Here is a 16,712-nt window from a genome sequence, read left to right as displayed (position 1 = left end):
GGTGAGGTCTGACACTTGTGTGGCACCGGGAATGTCATAGGATCATAGATTTTGAAGAGTAATCTCTTTATTTTACAAATAAAGAAAATGAAGTCCTAAGAGGTTAACACTTTATCGTAATTTAAACTTTCTCACTCTCAGTTTCTTCATCTCTAAAATGGGGGGTAAATTGTTGTAAACTAGATAGGGGCAACTTGGTAGCGCATTGAATAGAGCAGCAGCCCTGGAGTCAGGAGCACCAGAGTTCAAATCCAACCTCAGACACGCGATAATTACCTAGCCGTGTGGCCTTGGGCAAGCCACCTAACCCCATTTACCTTGCAAAAACCCTAAAAATGATTAAATGACATAAGCAATACAAATTATTTTGCTAAACATTAGAAAACTATATGACTAGAAGTCAGCCATTATATATTAAGTACTATATTAAGCTATTATTAATCAGGGGAATGGGATGGAGAAGAAACAAGAGCTTGAGTCATCCTACCTAGTGATTCAGGATTCCTAGTTGCAAAGGTTTGGGGAAACGTCCCGGGAGGTTTGGCTTCTTAACCCCAAAAAAAGGATGAATGGAGGGGTGGGGTGAAGATTAATTACGGGCGTTGCCCGCCCAGCCCTGGGGCTGCGGGCACTGAACTACCACTCCCAGCATCCCCAGCAGAGGCCAAGAGCCCCTCCCAGCCCAGCCCAGGCACCGCCCAACTCACCCCTTAGCGGGGAGGGCAGCGGAGCTCTGGAGGGCTACAAGTGCCTGCTTCGGTTCTGTTGAAGGACTTTCAGCGGACAGCGGAGGACAGCGAAGCTCCAAGACTCCAAGACGCAGGGAGGGGGGAGGAAGAAGGAAAAGAAGGTAGGCTCCTTTGAGTTTCAGAAAGCCGGGGAGGTATAGCATTTTTTAAAGGGTTGAGGGGACTGGGGGGGTGTCCAACGGGATGGTGCGGACTGAGAGCGCTCGGCAAGGTTGGAGCCCGGGCTCGCAGTCGCCGGGGCTCGCTTCTCCTTTCCCTTCCCATGGCTCCCGCTATGTCTTGTTGCACTTAGTGGATGGAGACAGCCCTAGCTCGGGGTGCCCGGGCAGGAAAGATGCTGCTTGTGCCGGGAAGAGAGGGAGCTGGAATGGGGGCTTATTCCAGTCGTGCAGGCGCCGGGGGCGCCCGGAATAGATTTTTAGCACATTGCCACGGGAGAGGCAAAGAGCGCCCACGTTGCCTTTCGGTGCCCAGTGAACCTCCTCCCCTGCGAAAGACATTGGGGTCCGATCCCAGGATCGCTTCCTTAAGAAGCTAAACCGGACGTCCTTGGACCACGGAAATAATATTGCTTTTAATTAATGGCAAGGGCAGAGGGGGTGCAGGAAGCATCTCCTTCCCTTTTGAGCTGTAATTTCATTAGCGAGGTTCTTAATCAGACTGTGTGTTTCTGTGTGTGTGTGTGTGTGTGTGTGTGTGTGTGTGTGTGAGAGAGAGAGAGAGAGAGAGAGAGAGAGAGAGAGAGAGAGAGAGAGAGAGAGAGTGAGAGACAGAGACAGGGACAGAGAAAGAGAGAGGGAGGAGAGAGGAAACCCAGAGAAATATGAAAGGAAGGAGAGAGCCCTAGGTTATCTCCTGGGGGATCATTCACTTGTCCATTGAGGGAAAGAAGCTGTATAGATTTACTGAGTTTAAAAGAAGTGGATGGTCCGGGTGTCTTTTTATTATACTAAAGATAAAACAAGATTTTTCTGGGGAGGGTTTTGGTTGTTTTTTTTTTAATTTTGGAAAAGAAAGAGAGATAAAGGGAAGTAAAGTATGTCTCCTTATCCCTTTGTTGGAGGAAATCTTAGCTACTTTACTTAATCCAGACCATTGCTGCTAAATGAGATTTTTTGTGCCAGGTGATCTGGTCCTCCTAGCATAAGAAACTGTGGAAGGATTTCTCTTTTAAGTAATGGATGAAACCACTTACCATCCATTCATTCATTTGTTTCCTTGAAATGCTTGGATTGGACATTTGTTAGACAATATAAAGGTTCCAGATTGACTATAGTCTTCCCTGGAGGGAAGTTTGTCCATTTTCAATTATGGATGAAGGAGAAAGTCAAGTACTATGGAAGCTGCATTAAAAAAAAATCTTTAATAAATCACGGGGAACCAGAAGTGGTGCTTTCCCCTGTCAGTAGTTCAGACCTGTGTGGAGAATGTAAACTCTTTGTACTTGACATCCCCCGGGGAATAGCACTAACCTGGCAAATAAAAGGTGCTTAATAAATGCTTGTAGACTGATTAGTGATTGGCTACTTGGCATTGGGTGAGTCTTTTGCTTCTGTCTCTCTTTGGACTCTGGGCTGTCAGAGTCACTGGGTTCAAAGCATTGTGTGCTTTAAAACTGTGAGTTAAATTAGTTATTCTATTGGTATTAGACCCAAAGCAAGGAAAAAAGTTGCTTGAAATCCCTGTATTTAGTGGTAGTGTGCAGTTTAGAGGGAAGGCAAATTTGAGGAGGGAAAGTCTTTTTTTTCTGTCTAATCCAAAGATCTGTCTTAGCTGACACAGCAAATTGCTCAAATTCATTCATGAGGTGTAACGAGTAGATTTTAACATGAAGCAAGGTAAAGGTCTTAGTAGGGTGTATTGCTTTGCGATAATGTGGAAGGTTAGGAAACAGTAACTCCCCAGTGGTTGAAAGTGCACCAGCTCCATGCAGCAGCACAGGAGACAGTGTCATTGCAGTGAGAATGATGCAGGCTTGAAAATGTGTGCAGGTCTAGCAGTAGTAAAGGGTCATTTAATGTACTAAGATAAGGTCTGGGGAAGTTTAGACAAGAAGTAGATAACATGTAGTCTCTCATTGTGCTTTATAAAAATCCTTATGAACCTCTTTAGTGAATGTCTTTGTAATACAAATTACATCTATTTGATTCATACTCAAGGAAATGGGTTAGAGATAATTTAACACTACATTTATCAAAATTCAAACCAGTTCTGCACTGCAGATGGAAACAACAGTGAATATTCCTTTGTGTCCTACACTTCCTCTCTATTGAGTATCAGCTACTTTCTTCATAAGGATCCCTACCTTTCCCAATTTGTCTTTCCCAAGAGCAAGGGTTCTTAACCTTTTTGTGTTTGTGTGTGTGTCATGGGCTTCGTTGCCATTCTGGTAAATCCAATGGCCCCCCTACCTAGAATCATCTCTCTAAAAGCATAAAATAAAATATGTAGGACTGCTAAGGAAATCAATTAAGTTGAAAGACATGTGGGTATATATTTAAAAGTCCACAGACCCCACTTTAAGAACACCTGCTTAAAGTAAATATATATATATATGTATATATATATACATATATATATATATATATATATACACACACACATATATCTGCCTTGTTGGAGAAATTCTGTAATATAGCAGAACATATAGATTTTAATTAGGGACAGTAATACCTTTTCTAAGGACACTAGAGTTTCTTTTCCTTTTCCTAGGCTGACCTTACATTCTTTGTGGCAATTCTAATAGTTTGTCTATATCCCATTCCCTGTTTTTATGCCATCTTTTTTCTTTACCCTCTTGGGGGAAAAATAGGTCTAAAGTTGCTGAATGTTCTTGTTCCCTTTGGACAAATATTAGAGAATAATAGAGAACTTTAGCTTTGATGTTGGGATCTTGTCTAATTGTGTTATTATTGGCAGAGATTCCAGGAGGATGTCTTAGATATGAGGCCACTTGGGGACATCTGACAAGCTCCCATGGAGCTCCACCACCTTGCTCAGAAGAGAGGGCTGGCTGACCAGTGCAACAATCTTGACTGGAATTTGGAGGCTCCTCTCTGTGACCACCAGCAGGTTAGAGGAGATGTAAAGTTGACTGATGCAGCCACCAGAGCAGCCTTCTGCTGCCAGAAGCACTGCAAATCAACACAGAGGGTTTTAGAGGACAATGAGACCAGCCTTCCTCCCACATTTGACTTCCTCCCTCAGAAAGATAGCATTGTTCAAACAGATGGACACCCATCAGGATCTCTCAAGTCAGAAAAAGAGTCAATAACAGCTGAAGAGAAGGTTTGTCACTGCTATGCCCAGGAATTTGAAACCTCCTTTGCCTATGTAGATGAAAATGTCAACTTGGAACATTGTACTGGCAGTCTTTCTCCATCAAAGGATGACAATCTCCAAAGAGATCCTGGCTGGGAAAACCCAAATGAGTGGTCTCATGAGGCTGCCCTGTCCCTGATATCTGAAGAAGATGACACAGGTTCTGAAGCCACTGCTTCAGGGAAGTCAATAGACTATGGCTTCATTAGTGCCATCTTGTTCTTGGTCACTGGTATCTTGTTAGTGATCATCTCCTATTTGGTCCCCAGGGAAGTGACTGTGGATCCCAACACCATTGCAGCCCGGGAGATGGAACGTTTGGAGAATGAGAGTGCTAGGATTGGGGCTCACCTAGATCGCTGTGTGATAGCTGGCCTCTGCCTCCTTACTCTGGGTGGTGTGGTTCTGTCCTGTTTGTTGATGATGTCCATGTGGAAGGGGGAGCTATACAGGAGGAATAGGTTTGCCTCTTCCAAAGAGTCTGCAAAACTCTATGGTTCTTTCAATTTCAGGATGAAAGCTGGCACCAATGATAATATGCTAGAATTGTCCTTAGTAGAAGAAGATGTCCTTACTGTAGATAGTTAATTGCTCTGTATTTCCTTAAAAAACATGGCACCAGAAAGATTTCTATTATATTGAATAACATGAAATAAGTGATATTTCACAGGTTGGGTGTCTGCCCTAGAATGCCTTCAGAAAATAAAACAACTAAATATCATTTATTAAACACTGCTTAACACATAAAGGTGATTTATTTGCCTGACAAGAAAAACTTATATGTTAATACTGAATATTTTCCTTGTGGAAATTTTTTTTCTACAGAATAAAAGTCATTTAGGGATCATTTAAAGAAATTCAACTTTATAATTTAAAACATTGATACACAAATTGAACATTTCAAGAAAAAAGATTTAAATGAATACTGTTATTTCATCTCTCAGGATGGTTATCTTTAATGCTTACATATGTAGGTTATTAATGATTTGCTTTGTAATAAAAATAACCAAGTTACAGTATAGTAGACCAAAAACTGTTCTTGGAGTTAGAAAATCCTGGATTCAAATCTTACCTTTATCAATAGCTTGTTGATCCTGTCAAATCTCTCAACCTCTCAATTTCAGTTTTTTCATCTATAAATAAGAGATAATAAAAGTACCTAACTCACAGGGGGTGTTATGAGGATCAAGTGAGATAATATATTTAAAGTTCTTTGTAAAATCTAAATGTGCTTTGGAAATGGAGCTATTATCATTATTATTAATATTAATTATGAAGACTGACTTGACATTTCTCAGTCCTTTTCATTCTTCTTAATAACATTACCCTTTCTGTTCATTGACCAACCCAAAACAACACATTTTTTTTGAGTTTAGAATTTTTTTGAGGCATTCCCAGATCAAGAAGAGGTTCTTAACCTTAAATATTATTTCCCCTGCAAAAATAGAGGTTAGGGAAGAAGATCAAAGTGGCTAGGATACAAATCTGACTCTTGGCAATTTGAATTTCATCCAGCTCTGTAGTATTAGCAGTGAACCAGTGTCATATCTGTTCAATGACCAAAGTTGTGATTGTGTTTTAGTTTCTAAAGTATGATTTTTTTTCCAATTATACTATTTTTCCCCATTATACTGGTTAGTGGTGCTTCTACAGCCTATTAGTGAAGAGAACCCAAGGACCAGACAGTTCCTTTTTTTTTTCCTGAGGCATGAAGACATCCAGAAATGAACTTGATAGTGATTGACTTCAAAATGACAATTCCTTGGGTTGGAAAAATTCACCCAACACTTTATTTCCAGGTTTTCATCTCTTAGTTGAACTTATGCCAACCTCAACTCACATATTCACTTTCAGCGTCAAAACTTCTTATATGATTATGTTGCTTCCATATGAGATTCTTCATGCTTTAGGCCATCATTTGCTGTTACTAACAGTTACCTGCCTCAGTCCACCAAACCAAAGCCTTGCAGTTATCCTTAAGCTAGCAAATTATAATAATTAAAAAAATGTTCTGAAAATTTTGTGTTTCACACTGACCCTTGCAGCCTATTTTTGCCCTCAGAAATGAACATTATCCCCAGTACCATACATCCACTTTGGAGATTTTCTCTCTACCATACATTCATTGGTAATGCCCTACCATATACCAGCATCAAGGATTTACCCTTTTGTAAGCCTTGTTACTTTCTTACTTTCAAAAACCTGTAATAGTATCCTCTTTGGTCTAGTAATTATTATGATCTCCAAGAAGAACAAAGGAATGGGGATAGAGTAGAGCAAGGAAGTATTCACATCTTTCTCAAACATAACCACACATATAATACACAACCACAGGGACATACAATCATGTGAAGGGTGAAAAGGATTGTGGTTTTATCAGAAATTTCTCCTACCAAATCCTCTTTGTATAACTAAGTCTGGGGCTAACCTTTATTGTTAGTGGTAATTTCCATCTTATATTTCATCACTTAAGCTTAAAAGTGCCGGTAAGACCATGCCCCAAACAGATTTGTATTATGTAATGAAGTGGGTGGGTCATAACAGTTTGTAGCTGCAAAGGGTGTGGATGATAGTGGTTCTTTGTGTGACTGAGTATTTTAAATGTGTGAGTATGTGACTTCAAAAGATATGCATGTAATGAAGTAGGAAAGGAAGATCTTGTCAATATAAAGGATATGGTGTATGTATGTGTAAGTGTGTTGTGATGTGGGAGTATAAGTGTGAATATAGGAAAGAAAGCTCTAAGGAAAGAGGAAAGGAAAAGACACATATGGGACATTAATAAAGGTGAAAACAATAAGGAAGGAGAAAATAGCTGCAAATAAGGCCACAAGAAGTAGTTGTTTCCCAAAATCTGAATGTCATTCTGAACAGCACTGTGCTGTTGCTTCAGATAAAGACATTAATTCACAAAAAGTCTTTGTTTTTTGAGCTTTACAATTTCTGTCCTTTGTAAGCTCATGTTCCTATTATAAATTTAACATCATGAGATTTGGCTTAAAGCCCTCTTCTTGGCTGTACTAGATAGCATATTCGTTATGCTTTAGAAGGCCATGAATGTCTTAGGCATGTGAAAATTATGTTGAGAAAGGGGAATTGTACAGTGAATAGCAGTTATTTTCTGTTCTTTTTTTTTAAAAAATCATGTGTTTATTTAAGTAAGCTGCAGATCAACTGATTTCTTGTGACCAGTTTTTGTTGTTCATCAGGAAAAGTTTACTTAAGTTGCTAGCTAGAAAAAGTTAATCATCTAGAGGTCAAAATTTCATTTTAGGAGGTCACGTATCAGACTACTTTAAATGGTTCATGTCCCAAAAGGTTAAAACCTTTAATTAATTTTTACATTTTTGCTAAATCAGATCACATCAGATCTGATTTGGACAAAGTAATGTACAGAGTAAGTTTTTAAAAATAAACACAAATCACAGAAGGGAAAAGGAAAGAATTCAGGAAAAGTGAAACATTTTGAAATAGTTAAGTGCTTACAGAGTAAGAGGTATTGTGCTAGGTAATAGAGATATGAATACAATAATGACACAGTACTTGTTCACTTCAAGAAATCATCTAGTTCAGTGGTTATCAAAATTTTTGGTCTGAGGACCCCTTTAGGCTCTTAAAAATTACTGGTTTACCCAAAGAGTTCTTGTTTGGATTGTTATTTGTTTACCTACTTAATTAAAATTTAATTTTAATTAATGAAAATTAAATTAATTTAATTAAAACATCAGTATTATGATGAAAATTGTTTTGAACTTGTGGACCCCTTTAAGGGATTTCAGGAATCTCCAGAGGTTTGAGAATTGCTGTTATAGTCCAACTCCATTATTTTCAAGTGAGAAATGAGCTCAATGAAGTTGTGACTTTCCTAAGGTTTCTTTGCTCTTCATCCAGCATTTTAAAAGCAAAACACAATTTTTTCCAATTAAATTTTTATCTTTAAAATTTCAGCTGTATCATTTAACATTTGCCTGTGTATAAGACATTTCTAAGACATTTCATTCCTATGCAGAAATCTGGTATTTAAGTCCTTGTCTACAAAATGTCAAAACATCTGGGCTGAAAGCGACAAGTTAAGTCAATCACTGGTATGTTTTATTTAGCATCATGTACATAAAACATTTGGATAATTCATTGCTTTAGAAAAAAACCTTTTCTATATATTTCTGTGTAGCTGTAACCTCAGTTATGATTACATAAAGAAGGCATTAATTGCACTTAAAGTCCAACAATAGGCATTTATTTAACACCTCCCATGTACTGTGATAGCGATACAAATGTGCAATTGAAAGACAGATCCTGCCCTCAAGAAGCTCACAAAGTAAAAATTACCCTATTTCTTACAATACTATTCCAAGTCACTGTCAAAAAAGACTTATTTAAAACTATATTTTCTTTAAAAGGTAGTTTGGCTAGAGCAGGTAAAAGATAAGGACAATATAGAAGCAACAGCTATTGTTTTAATCCCAGATCTTTTATGGGCATTAATGACCATATAATTTGCCTCTGTGATTATAGAAATTATTATCTAATTGGTTTATATTTCTAGCCAGGAAGACATAATTCCCTACCACCACTATACTCACACTCTAAGAAAAAAAATGGTATTCTTGATTTCCATGTTTTCAGAATACAGATGTCCAAGACTTTGTTTCATTTTAAAGATTTAGCAGCCTATACTTCAACAAGGTAGCCTGAAAACAGTATGTAAACCAAAGCAATCCAAAGGGAACATTATTTTTCCTGTTATTCCTGGGAACTAATTTCTACTGATGGAAACTTTAGATTTTTGTTGGGTTCCCAAGTAGAGGTTGAAAATTCTATGTATTTACTACTGTGTACAAACTTAAGAACTATGATTCTTAGGAATTCCTAAACTTTTTCAACCGTGCATATACATTCATGCTCTTTCCCAAGAAAAGATATCAAGCATATTCAGTTTTTATCATTGGAGTACTGATGTCAGTGAAATTAAATAACTCAGAACTATTGGGTGCAAATTCAAGAAATTTGGATGAGTTATATGCCATTTCATAAAATTTCTTGATACTCAGATTCTTTCTTTTGGGCGACCCCTTAATCCATAGGCATTAGCTTTTACACACAGACTGCTTTTACTTTTTGTCAATGATCAATTGCCGCTCCCTAAACTCCCCTACTACCAATACACTGACCTAATAGGACTGTGAATTTCTTAAATACAGGTCATTATTATTCCTCCTTTGTCAGCTAAAAATATCATATCTTTTTCCCACAGTTCTATTTATTATAAGGTTACTCTCATATGATAATGCCAGCACAGAAGGCAGGTGAAAAGTTACTTTAGGCAGGCAGGCTGTCTTTCCAAGTTCCTTTCTACATTCCTCAAATCCATTAGGGAAGAATCTGAATGAAAGGGCACAATGCCATCTGACTAGCCTGACAGCATCTGGAGCCAAAAGACTAGACTTTGTCTACCTATGAGCTTGTAAAGGACAGAATTCCCAGGCAGGAACATTGGAACCTGTCTGCTTTGATCTTTCATGTGAATAATCTCAGAAGCATGACAGTTTCTATTTGACTTGTCTAACATTAAAACAAAGATTCTGTGTCAGTGTGGAATGAATGATTTTGTCAATCAAGGTCATATTCCATTGCAGCAAACAGTACTGTACTTCAATAGGAATGTTGTATGGCCAAAAAAGGAGTGTGTGTGTGTGTGTGTGTGTGTGTGTGTGTGTGTGTGTGTACACACATTTTTAAAACTCTAGCCAATGTCTATTTCAACAAAACCCTTAAAGTTCATTGTAATGGGATTTGACCTCTGTCTGGATCAAGTATAAAGAGTGACTACAAAGAGAAGAATTATAAGGAAGTCTAGCTTTCTTTTCTCCAGAAGGCTCAAGAGAAAGGACCTTAACAAATTTCTTCCTTGAGGCTGATTTTTAGCTGTATAAGTTCATGATTTGGAGATTCCATTTCTGCCAACCTTAATGGGCACAAATGTTAGGAAGTGCTTTGTCTAAAGAGAGAGCACCTACACCTCAGCTGAGGATCTGATTTAGTAGTTATGTCAATTCTTAAATTAAACTTTCAAGACCTACTGTTTTAGGGAAGAGAATGAATTGAGGGAGCCCTGTGTGGGTGTGCTCACACATGGGCTCATGTATATATGTACATGTGTGTATATATATATGAATTTGGGCAGAATAATTTTCTTGTGAGCCACGATAAGCAAAAGGCTGACTAAGAACAAAAGGAAAAAAAATGTTTGCTTTACCAGATACAAATTAAAAAGATTACAGACACTTTATAGAAGCTTTTGCCCTTTGCTGTCTAAAAATGGACTTTTGGAATCCATCTCCATACAAAACACCTTAATTAATAAATCAGTCTGGCATATTGATCAAGCCATTAAAAGTACATTTTTTAAACCTCTCAATTTTAGGCTTGTCACAAGCTTCTTCTGTGTTTTGAGATGAATTAAATTTAATGTGGGACATTATCTTATTTTAGGAAACATGGAAACTCCTGTTTAAGGAACAGCCAGCTTTATTTTCTCACTGCCATTTCCAAGACCTTCCTTGCCAGAACTGGACCCGAGTTCATTTTTATTCACACTTTCAGAAAACAGTGATGAATTATGCTATTATAAATATATTTACAGTTTTTAATGTTTGTGTTTTTCATAATACTTATGACTATAATAACCTTCACCAAACAAACAAAAATATCAGTCATTTGATTTTGTAAGTGTAAATTTTGAATTGGTAAAGGTAAAATTGTTACTTTGGTCAATGAGCTTTCTTCTTGATTCATTTGATGCCTTATGATAGTAATTGTGTTCTATAGCATTGTAAAATAAATTTATTTATGATGACATTTTGTTGTATTTGTTGTCTTTTAAAATCTTACCATTTTATCATTTTACCTTTTTGGTTTTTGAAATGGCACAACCATTTTTTTTAAAAAGATGATTTTTTTATATGTTGTTTAGTCCAATTATTTGTGACCCTCTCTGGGGTTTTCTTGGCTCATTTAACAGAGGAGGAAACTTAGACAAGCAGGGTTAAGTGACTTGCCCAGTATCACACAGTAAGCATCTGGGGCCAGATTTGAACACAAGAAGATTCCTCCAGGTCTGGCACTGTATCCATTATGCCATCTAGCTATCTCTAGCTATCCTTAATTGTACCTATCTCTGATATACTTACCTCTAGATATCACTCATCATATCTCCATGACATTGAACAACTTTACATATGACTTTAAATGTTTTTTTAATTCCATTAAGGAATAAAATAATGTTTTTTTGAATTCTATAAATTCCTCAGGATCACATTCACAACATATAAGACAGAATATGACATTAACATTTTTAATGTAATTAAACTGTTTTCACATGAGAAACATATATTAAATTAACCATGCTTCTACTCTTAAAGTTGTTTTTAACATGATTTGCACCTCTTTGTCATATTCAAAAGATTCTTCATAATTAGTGTACTAGGGAGAATATTTTTTTAGTTTATGCACAAATTGTCAAAGTCAAGAATTCTGAAGAGAAAAAGTTTGAGGAATGACACCTGGTATTTACTCCACCAGCTAAATGGCAGTTTATTTTGGATCAGTTTCATTTTTTTACCACATAGACAAAATATCTGGAATCAGAGTAGCATATTTTAATGTAATTAGTTGATGTATTAAAATATTATATAGATTGCATTGATATATGTTTGTCTATTTTGTTTCTGGGACTGGACCTAAGATTTCATAATTATAGGGAATTCGTAGATGAGAAAACTCACTCTACCAATGCCAGCAATCAAAAGTTCTCCAATTTATTGTCTTCCTCATTTGACTAGGATAATAAAAGTTGAACTGAATTGCCAGACCATCCAATAAGTCAATTAACATTTGTTAGGCCTCTCCAATGTCTCTGTCATCTCACTAAGCTCAAGGCAATATATACCTGGCCTTGGATTCAGGACCAACTCCCTATCTTCTACATAGAACTCCTGCTTTTTGAAATTTCTTTTAAACAGCTTGGTAACTGGGAATATAAGGGGGGAAAATGCATACTCTGGAATCCCTTCAAAAGCAAATACAATAAAATTTCCAGTACCAACCCCTGAAAATACTTTCAATGCATCCTAATTTTGTCAAACCACCTATACTATTTTGTTTGTAAATTTTATCAGTGTTTGGGAGGTCTCTATCCTGACACAGTGGATAGAGTGCCAAGCTTGAAGTCAGGAAGACCTGAGTTCAATTCTGGCCTCAGACATTTTGCTAGCTGTGTCTTCCTGGGCAAGTCACTTAACTACCATTTGGCCCAATTTCCTCATATGTAAAATGAGAAAAATAATAGCACCTACCTCCTAGCAAAGAGATAATTATAAAGTGTTTATACAGTAGCTGACACATAATAAGTACTATGTAAATTTTAGTTATTACCTATTATTTTTTTCTTCTTAAAGCAAATATTTATTGATCATAGATGCTGAAGTTTTCAGTTGATGGAGATTTTACAGAAAGATAAGTTTATTTTATGTTTCCTTTGTAGGTGAAGTAGCAGGAGTGTTAAATCAACTGAGAAAAGAAATTATTAAAAATAAAAAGAAATTTACACCATGGATTTACTTTCAGATTAAAAAAATTAAATAAAAAGGAAAAGGTACAAAAGGTACAAAAGAGATGGATGGGTTAACATTCTCAGAATAATATGAACAAACTAAGACTGAACACTAGCAACCTTCCCACCCTTGGCTCCCACTGAAGGATGGCAGATTTAGCTCAACTCACACCACATTGTAGTATTGACTTCTGAACAAATGTGTTGCTCTTACAGCTCATAGGTTTAAGAGGACGAACAGGAATAAAATCATTGAAAAAATGCTTTCCTTATAGGTATAGTGTCCTATCTAGCACTACTTCTTGAGTTCTAGGGATGCCTAATCTAGCCAGACCAAGGCTAGTCTCAACTGATTGGGATACTTTCAGATTAATGGACAGATAAAGAGAGCGATAATAGGGTATTTATCAAGTCATTTTGCTAAGTATAAATCCAAACAAGCAAGACAGTCCCTACCCTTAGGAGCTGAAATTCTAAGGAAAAAGAAGACAATTAGGAGAACTGAAAAGTGGAGTAGGCAGAAGATTTACATTGTGTAGAGATGGCTGAAGGATCCTGGGAGGCTTTATATCTTGCAAGATGTGAAATGAAAACTTATTTAATAGAAACCAGGATCCCAGGGGCCAAAAGAAAGAAGTATTGAGGATGATGTCTGAAATTGAGTAACATAGTGTGGAGATGTGAATCATTAGGTTAATAGTAGCCAAAGGAATTAATTTGTATGGTAGCAGTTAATTGCATAGACTCCATAGTTGCAGTTTACAACAAGTAAAGCAATCATTTTTTTTGCATAACGAAGTTTGACATAAACTCATATAATACTTTAAATCATTAATTACCTTTCATTGCATTAATAAATTCCATATCTTCAAGGAAAACTTTTTAAAATGTTACTTAGTTCCAAAGGGTAAAGATGGAGCAATGAAGTAGAAAAGCAGTCATTATTAGAATAAAATATTTCCTTTCATAAATAAGTATGAAGAATCCTTTTCTTGTAATCAATTTGTTTTTGCTTTGGAAATAGTAATTGTTAAAGAACTTTGCTCAATTAGCACTATAACTAAGACATCTCTTCTTCACTGCCACTTAATAGATGTGTCCACTTTATTTTGGTATTTCATTTAACCTTTCACTAATTCTGCTATCATTAGAACAATTCATTGCTTTGGACTGCAAAAACCCTTGAACAAATTTCCTCACATTTCAAATCAAATCTTTTTCTCTCCTTAAAAATTATATATTTGAATGTGTGTGTACATTTATAGCGTGCATAGATACACTATATATATACACATTATGTATATATGTATATATATACATTATGTATATATGTGTATAGATATATAAATGTTTCATATATGTATATTTTGTGTATACACACACACACACACAAACAAACAAACACACACAGCACTGGCTTAGGAAGGAAGTCTTCACTTAGTACTTTAAGGTTTTAAATTTTAATTTTCAGAAAAACCCTGAGAGGTAAGTTGTGCAAGTATTATCTCCATTTTGATTAGGAAAAAGGCTCAGAGATTTGTCCATAACAATAAAGTTTCAGAACTAAGATTTAAATTCAGATGCTATTTGCTTACCACAACATCATACTGCTTCTCAAAGACACTCCCCTAAACTTCAGCCTTAAACCAAAACAAGGTCCTAAAGATGAATGGTCAGGAAAAGGCAGAGAGACTCTTACCTTTAACCCAAAGACAATGTCTGACATCCAAAAATTACCTCTTAAATACAAATAATTCCATTCATACCTTTAGTTCTAAACAAATATAGTAATAACTTTAATTTTAAGTTATAGATTAGCTAGTGTATCACCCAGCATGTATCTGACATTGAAGGAAAGCAAAAAAGAAGAAAGGGATGTTGATAGGGAAAATAGAAAGATGCCAGATTTTTTTCAGGTCTAAGTCAAGGAACTACACCTTCTCATTCCACATCTCTATGTATCATCCAGCTACAAAAAACACTATTGGTTTTGCTCTTGGTTTTACTATATATAAATTGAGCAAATACAGAGTTTGTTATGTCATAACCCACAATGATAGCAGATAGTATTTATTCTTATTCTTTTTAACTTTGTAGGACCCCCTAAAATTAATGTTTGTAATTAGAATTTTTTCCAACTGTATTACTTCAATTTTTTCATGTTTGCATATTAGTTTATTTTCTGCACAGTCTTTTCATTTTCTTAAATCTTTTTCTTCTCATTAGTTTCTCCAATATGGTACTTCCTAGCTTAATCTGCATTTCAATTAACAATCCCTTTTTTGTTTTTTTAGAATATATTAACATTACCCAAAAAAAGACCTATGTAGAATAACCTTGATAACTAATGAAGAGAAACTAATCATGCAAAAATAAAATTAAGAATTTATGATGTACATGATGGTCCTGATAATAATAAACTGTGTATCTTTATATCCCTGGGATTTACCAAGTGATAGATTGAATTGATGGATTGAATATAGCACTGAAAATCTAAAAGGAAATGCAATGCTGTGAAAGTATTGTTTTGGTGGTATCTCTCCCATATGCCATATTCTCTACTCTGATACTGCAACCACCCTACTTCAGGCCTTTTGATATTTTTACTGGCTATCCCCTATGTCTCAAATTTTCTCCTTTAACTGAAGAAACTGCCTTTCCTCTGAGATTATCTTCTTTTTAACACGTATATATCTTGTTTGTACATAGTTGCTTGAACATTGCCTTAGAGCAACTGTTTTGATTTTTTTGCTTTTCTTTGTTTCCCCAATGCTTAATTAGCATGGTGCCTTGTTGACTTAATTTACTTCCTCTGATTATTCTCCCTTTCTCTTTCAGTGTCAGATTTTCAAACTAGTTGCTTCTGTTTCCTTACCATCCATTCTCTTCTGTCATCTGGGTTACATACTTATTCTTCTGTTGAAACTGCTCTCTAATTATCAGTGATTTCTCAACTGACCAAATTCGTCCTTCCGGGTTCTTTCCTCAAGACTCAGTTTAAATCTTGTCTTCTACAGGAAACCTCTTTTTGCCCCCTCCCCAAGCTGCTGGTTACCCTCAGAGTATCCATCTACTTTATATCTTGTCTGTACAAAAATGTTTTGCATATTATTTCTCCCATTAGAATATGAACACTTTGAGGTCAAGGATCTCATTCCCCCCCTTCCTTTGTTTCCTCAGTTCTTAGTATAATGTGTCACACTTGGAGTGTTTAGTAAATACTTATGATTAATTTACTTTCCTTATATTCTTTGATTTCCCTATTGCCATTGACTGATAACAACCTCTTCCTTATTCAAGTTGTCTATTCTTGCTTTCTGTGGCTTTTTGTTGTTCAGTTCTTTCAGTAATGTCCAACTCTTCATGATGCCATGGGTTTTTTGGGGGGGGCAAAGATATTGGAAAGGTTTGTCATTTCCTTCTCTAGCTCATTTTACAGAATACGAAATTGAGGCAAATAGGGTTAAGTGATTTGCCCAGGGTCTCATGGTTAGTGTCTGGATGAGTCTTTCTGACTTTCAGCATAGTACTCTATCTAGCCACTTTGCCACCTAGCTGTCCCATTTAAGTGTATTAGACATTGTGATAGGCCTTTTTTAAACTTAATTACTTACTGTATACCAGTTAATGTAATTTTCTTCCTTCATTGCTTTATGTTTCTTCTTAGATGGTTCTTCCTTTCTCACTTACTAAACTTAGATATTTTTCCAAAGTCCAATCCTTATAGAGGTAATTCATTTCCAGAGCTTTTAGTATCTTCTGCATTGTGTTTCTCCTTGTGCCCTCTAATATATCTACAGTTTCCCAGTAGACACTTCTACCTGAGGCTCTGCCAGTATCTCACATGTAGCATATTCCAAACTTAACCAAGCACCTTTCTTTTAGACACCAGACTCTTGCCAGCATTATCTTCATCTCCAAACTTAAAACCTTGTTTTCATCTCCATTCTATCCTTCTTCAAAATACTACATCAGGTTATTTCCTGGGTCGTGTTCTGGATATTTCCTTTAAAAATATCTCACATTTGGGA

General features: G+C 36.2%; 1 protein-coding gene across 1 annotated transcript; it reads left to right on the top strand.

Annotated features, from left to right (window-relative positions):
• Positions 1-726: 726 nt before the first annotated feature.
• TMEM74 (transmembrane protein 74) lies at positions 727-10,864 on the top strand. Its single transcript, XM_074201164.1, has 2 exons — positions 727-850; positions 3,669-10,864. The coding sequence occupies exon 2, from the start codon at positions 3,726-3,728 to the stop codon at positions 4,656-4,658; it is 933 nt and encodes a 310-aa protein (XP_074057265.1). The 5' UTR covers positions 727-850; positions 3,669-3,725; the 3' UTR covers positions 4,659-10,864.
• The last annotated feature ends 5,848 nt before the right edge of the window (positions 10,865-16,712 follow it).

This window comes from Macrotis lagotis, chromosome X, assembly GCF_037893015.1.
Source record: "Macrotis lagotis isolate mMagLag1 chromosome X, bilby.v1.9.chrom.fasta, whole genome shotgun sequence".
Classification (NCBI taxonomy): Eukaryota; Metazoa; Chordata; class Mammalia; order Peramelemorphia; family Peramelidae; genus Macrotis; species Macrotis lagotis.
The sequence above is the reverse complement of the archived record's forward strand: the minus strand, read 5'-3'. Positions and strand labels throughout refer to the sequence as shown.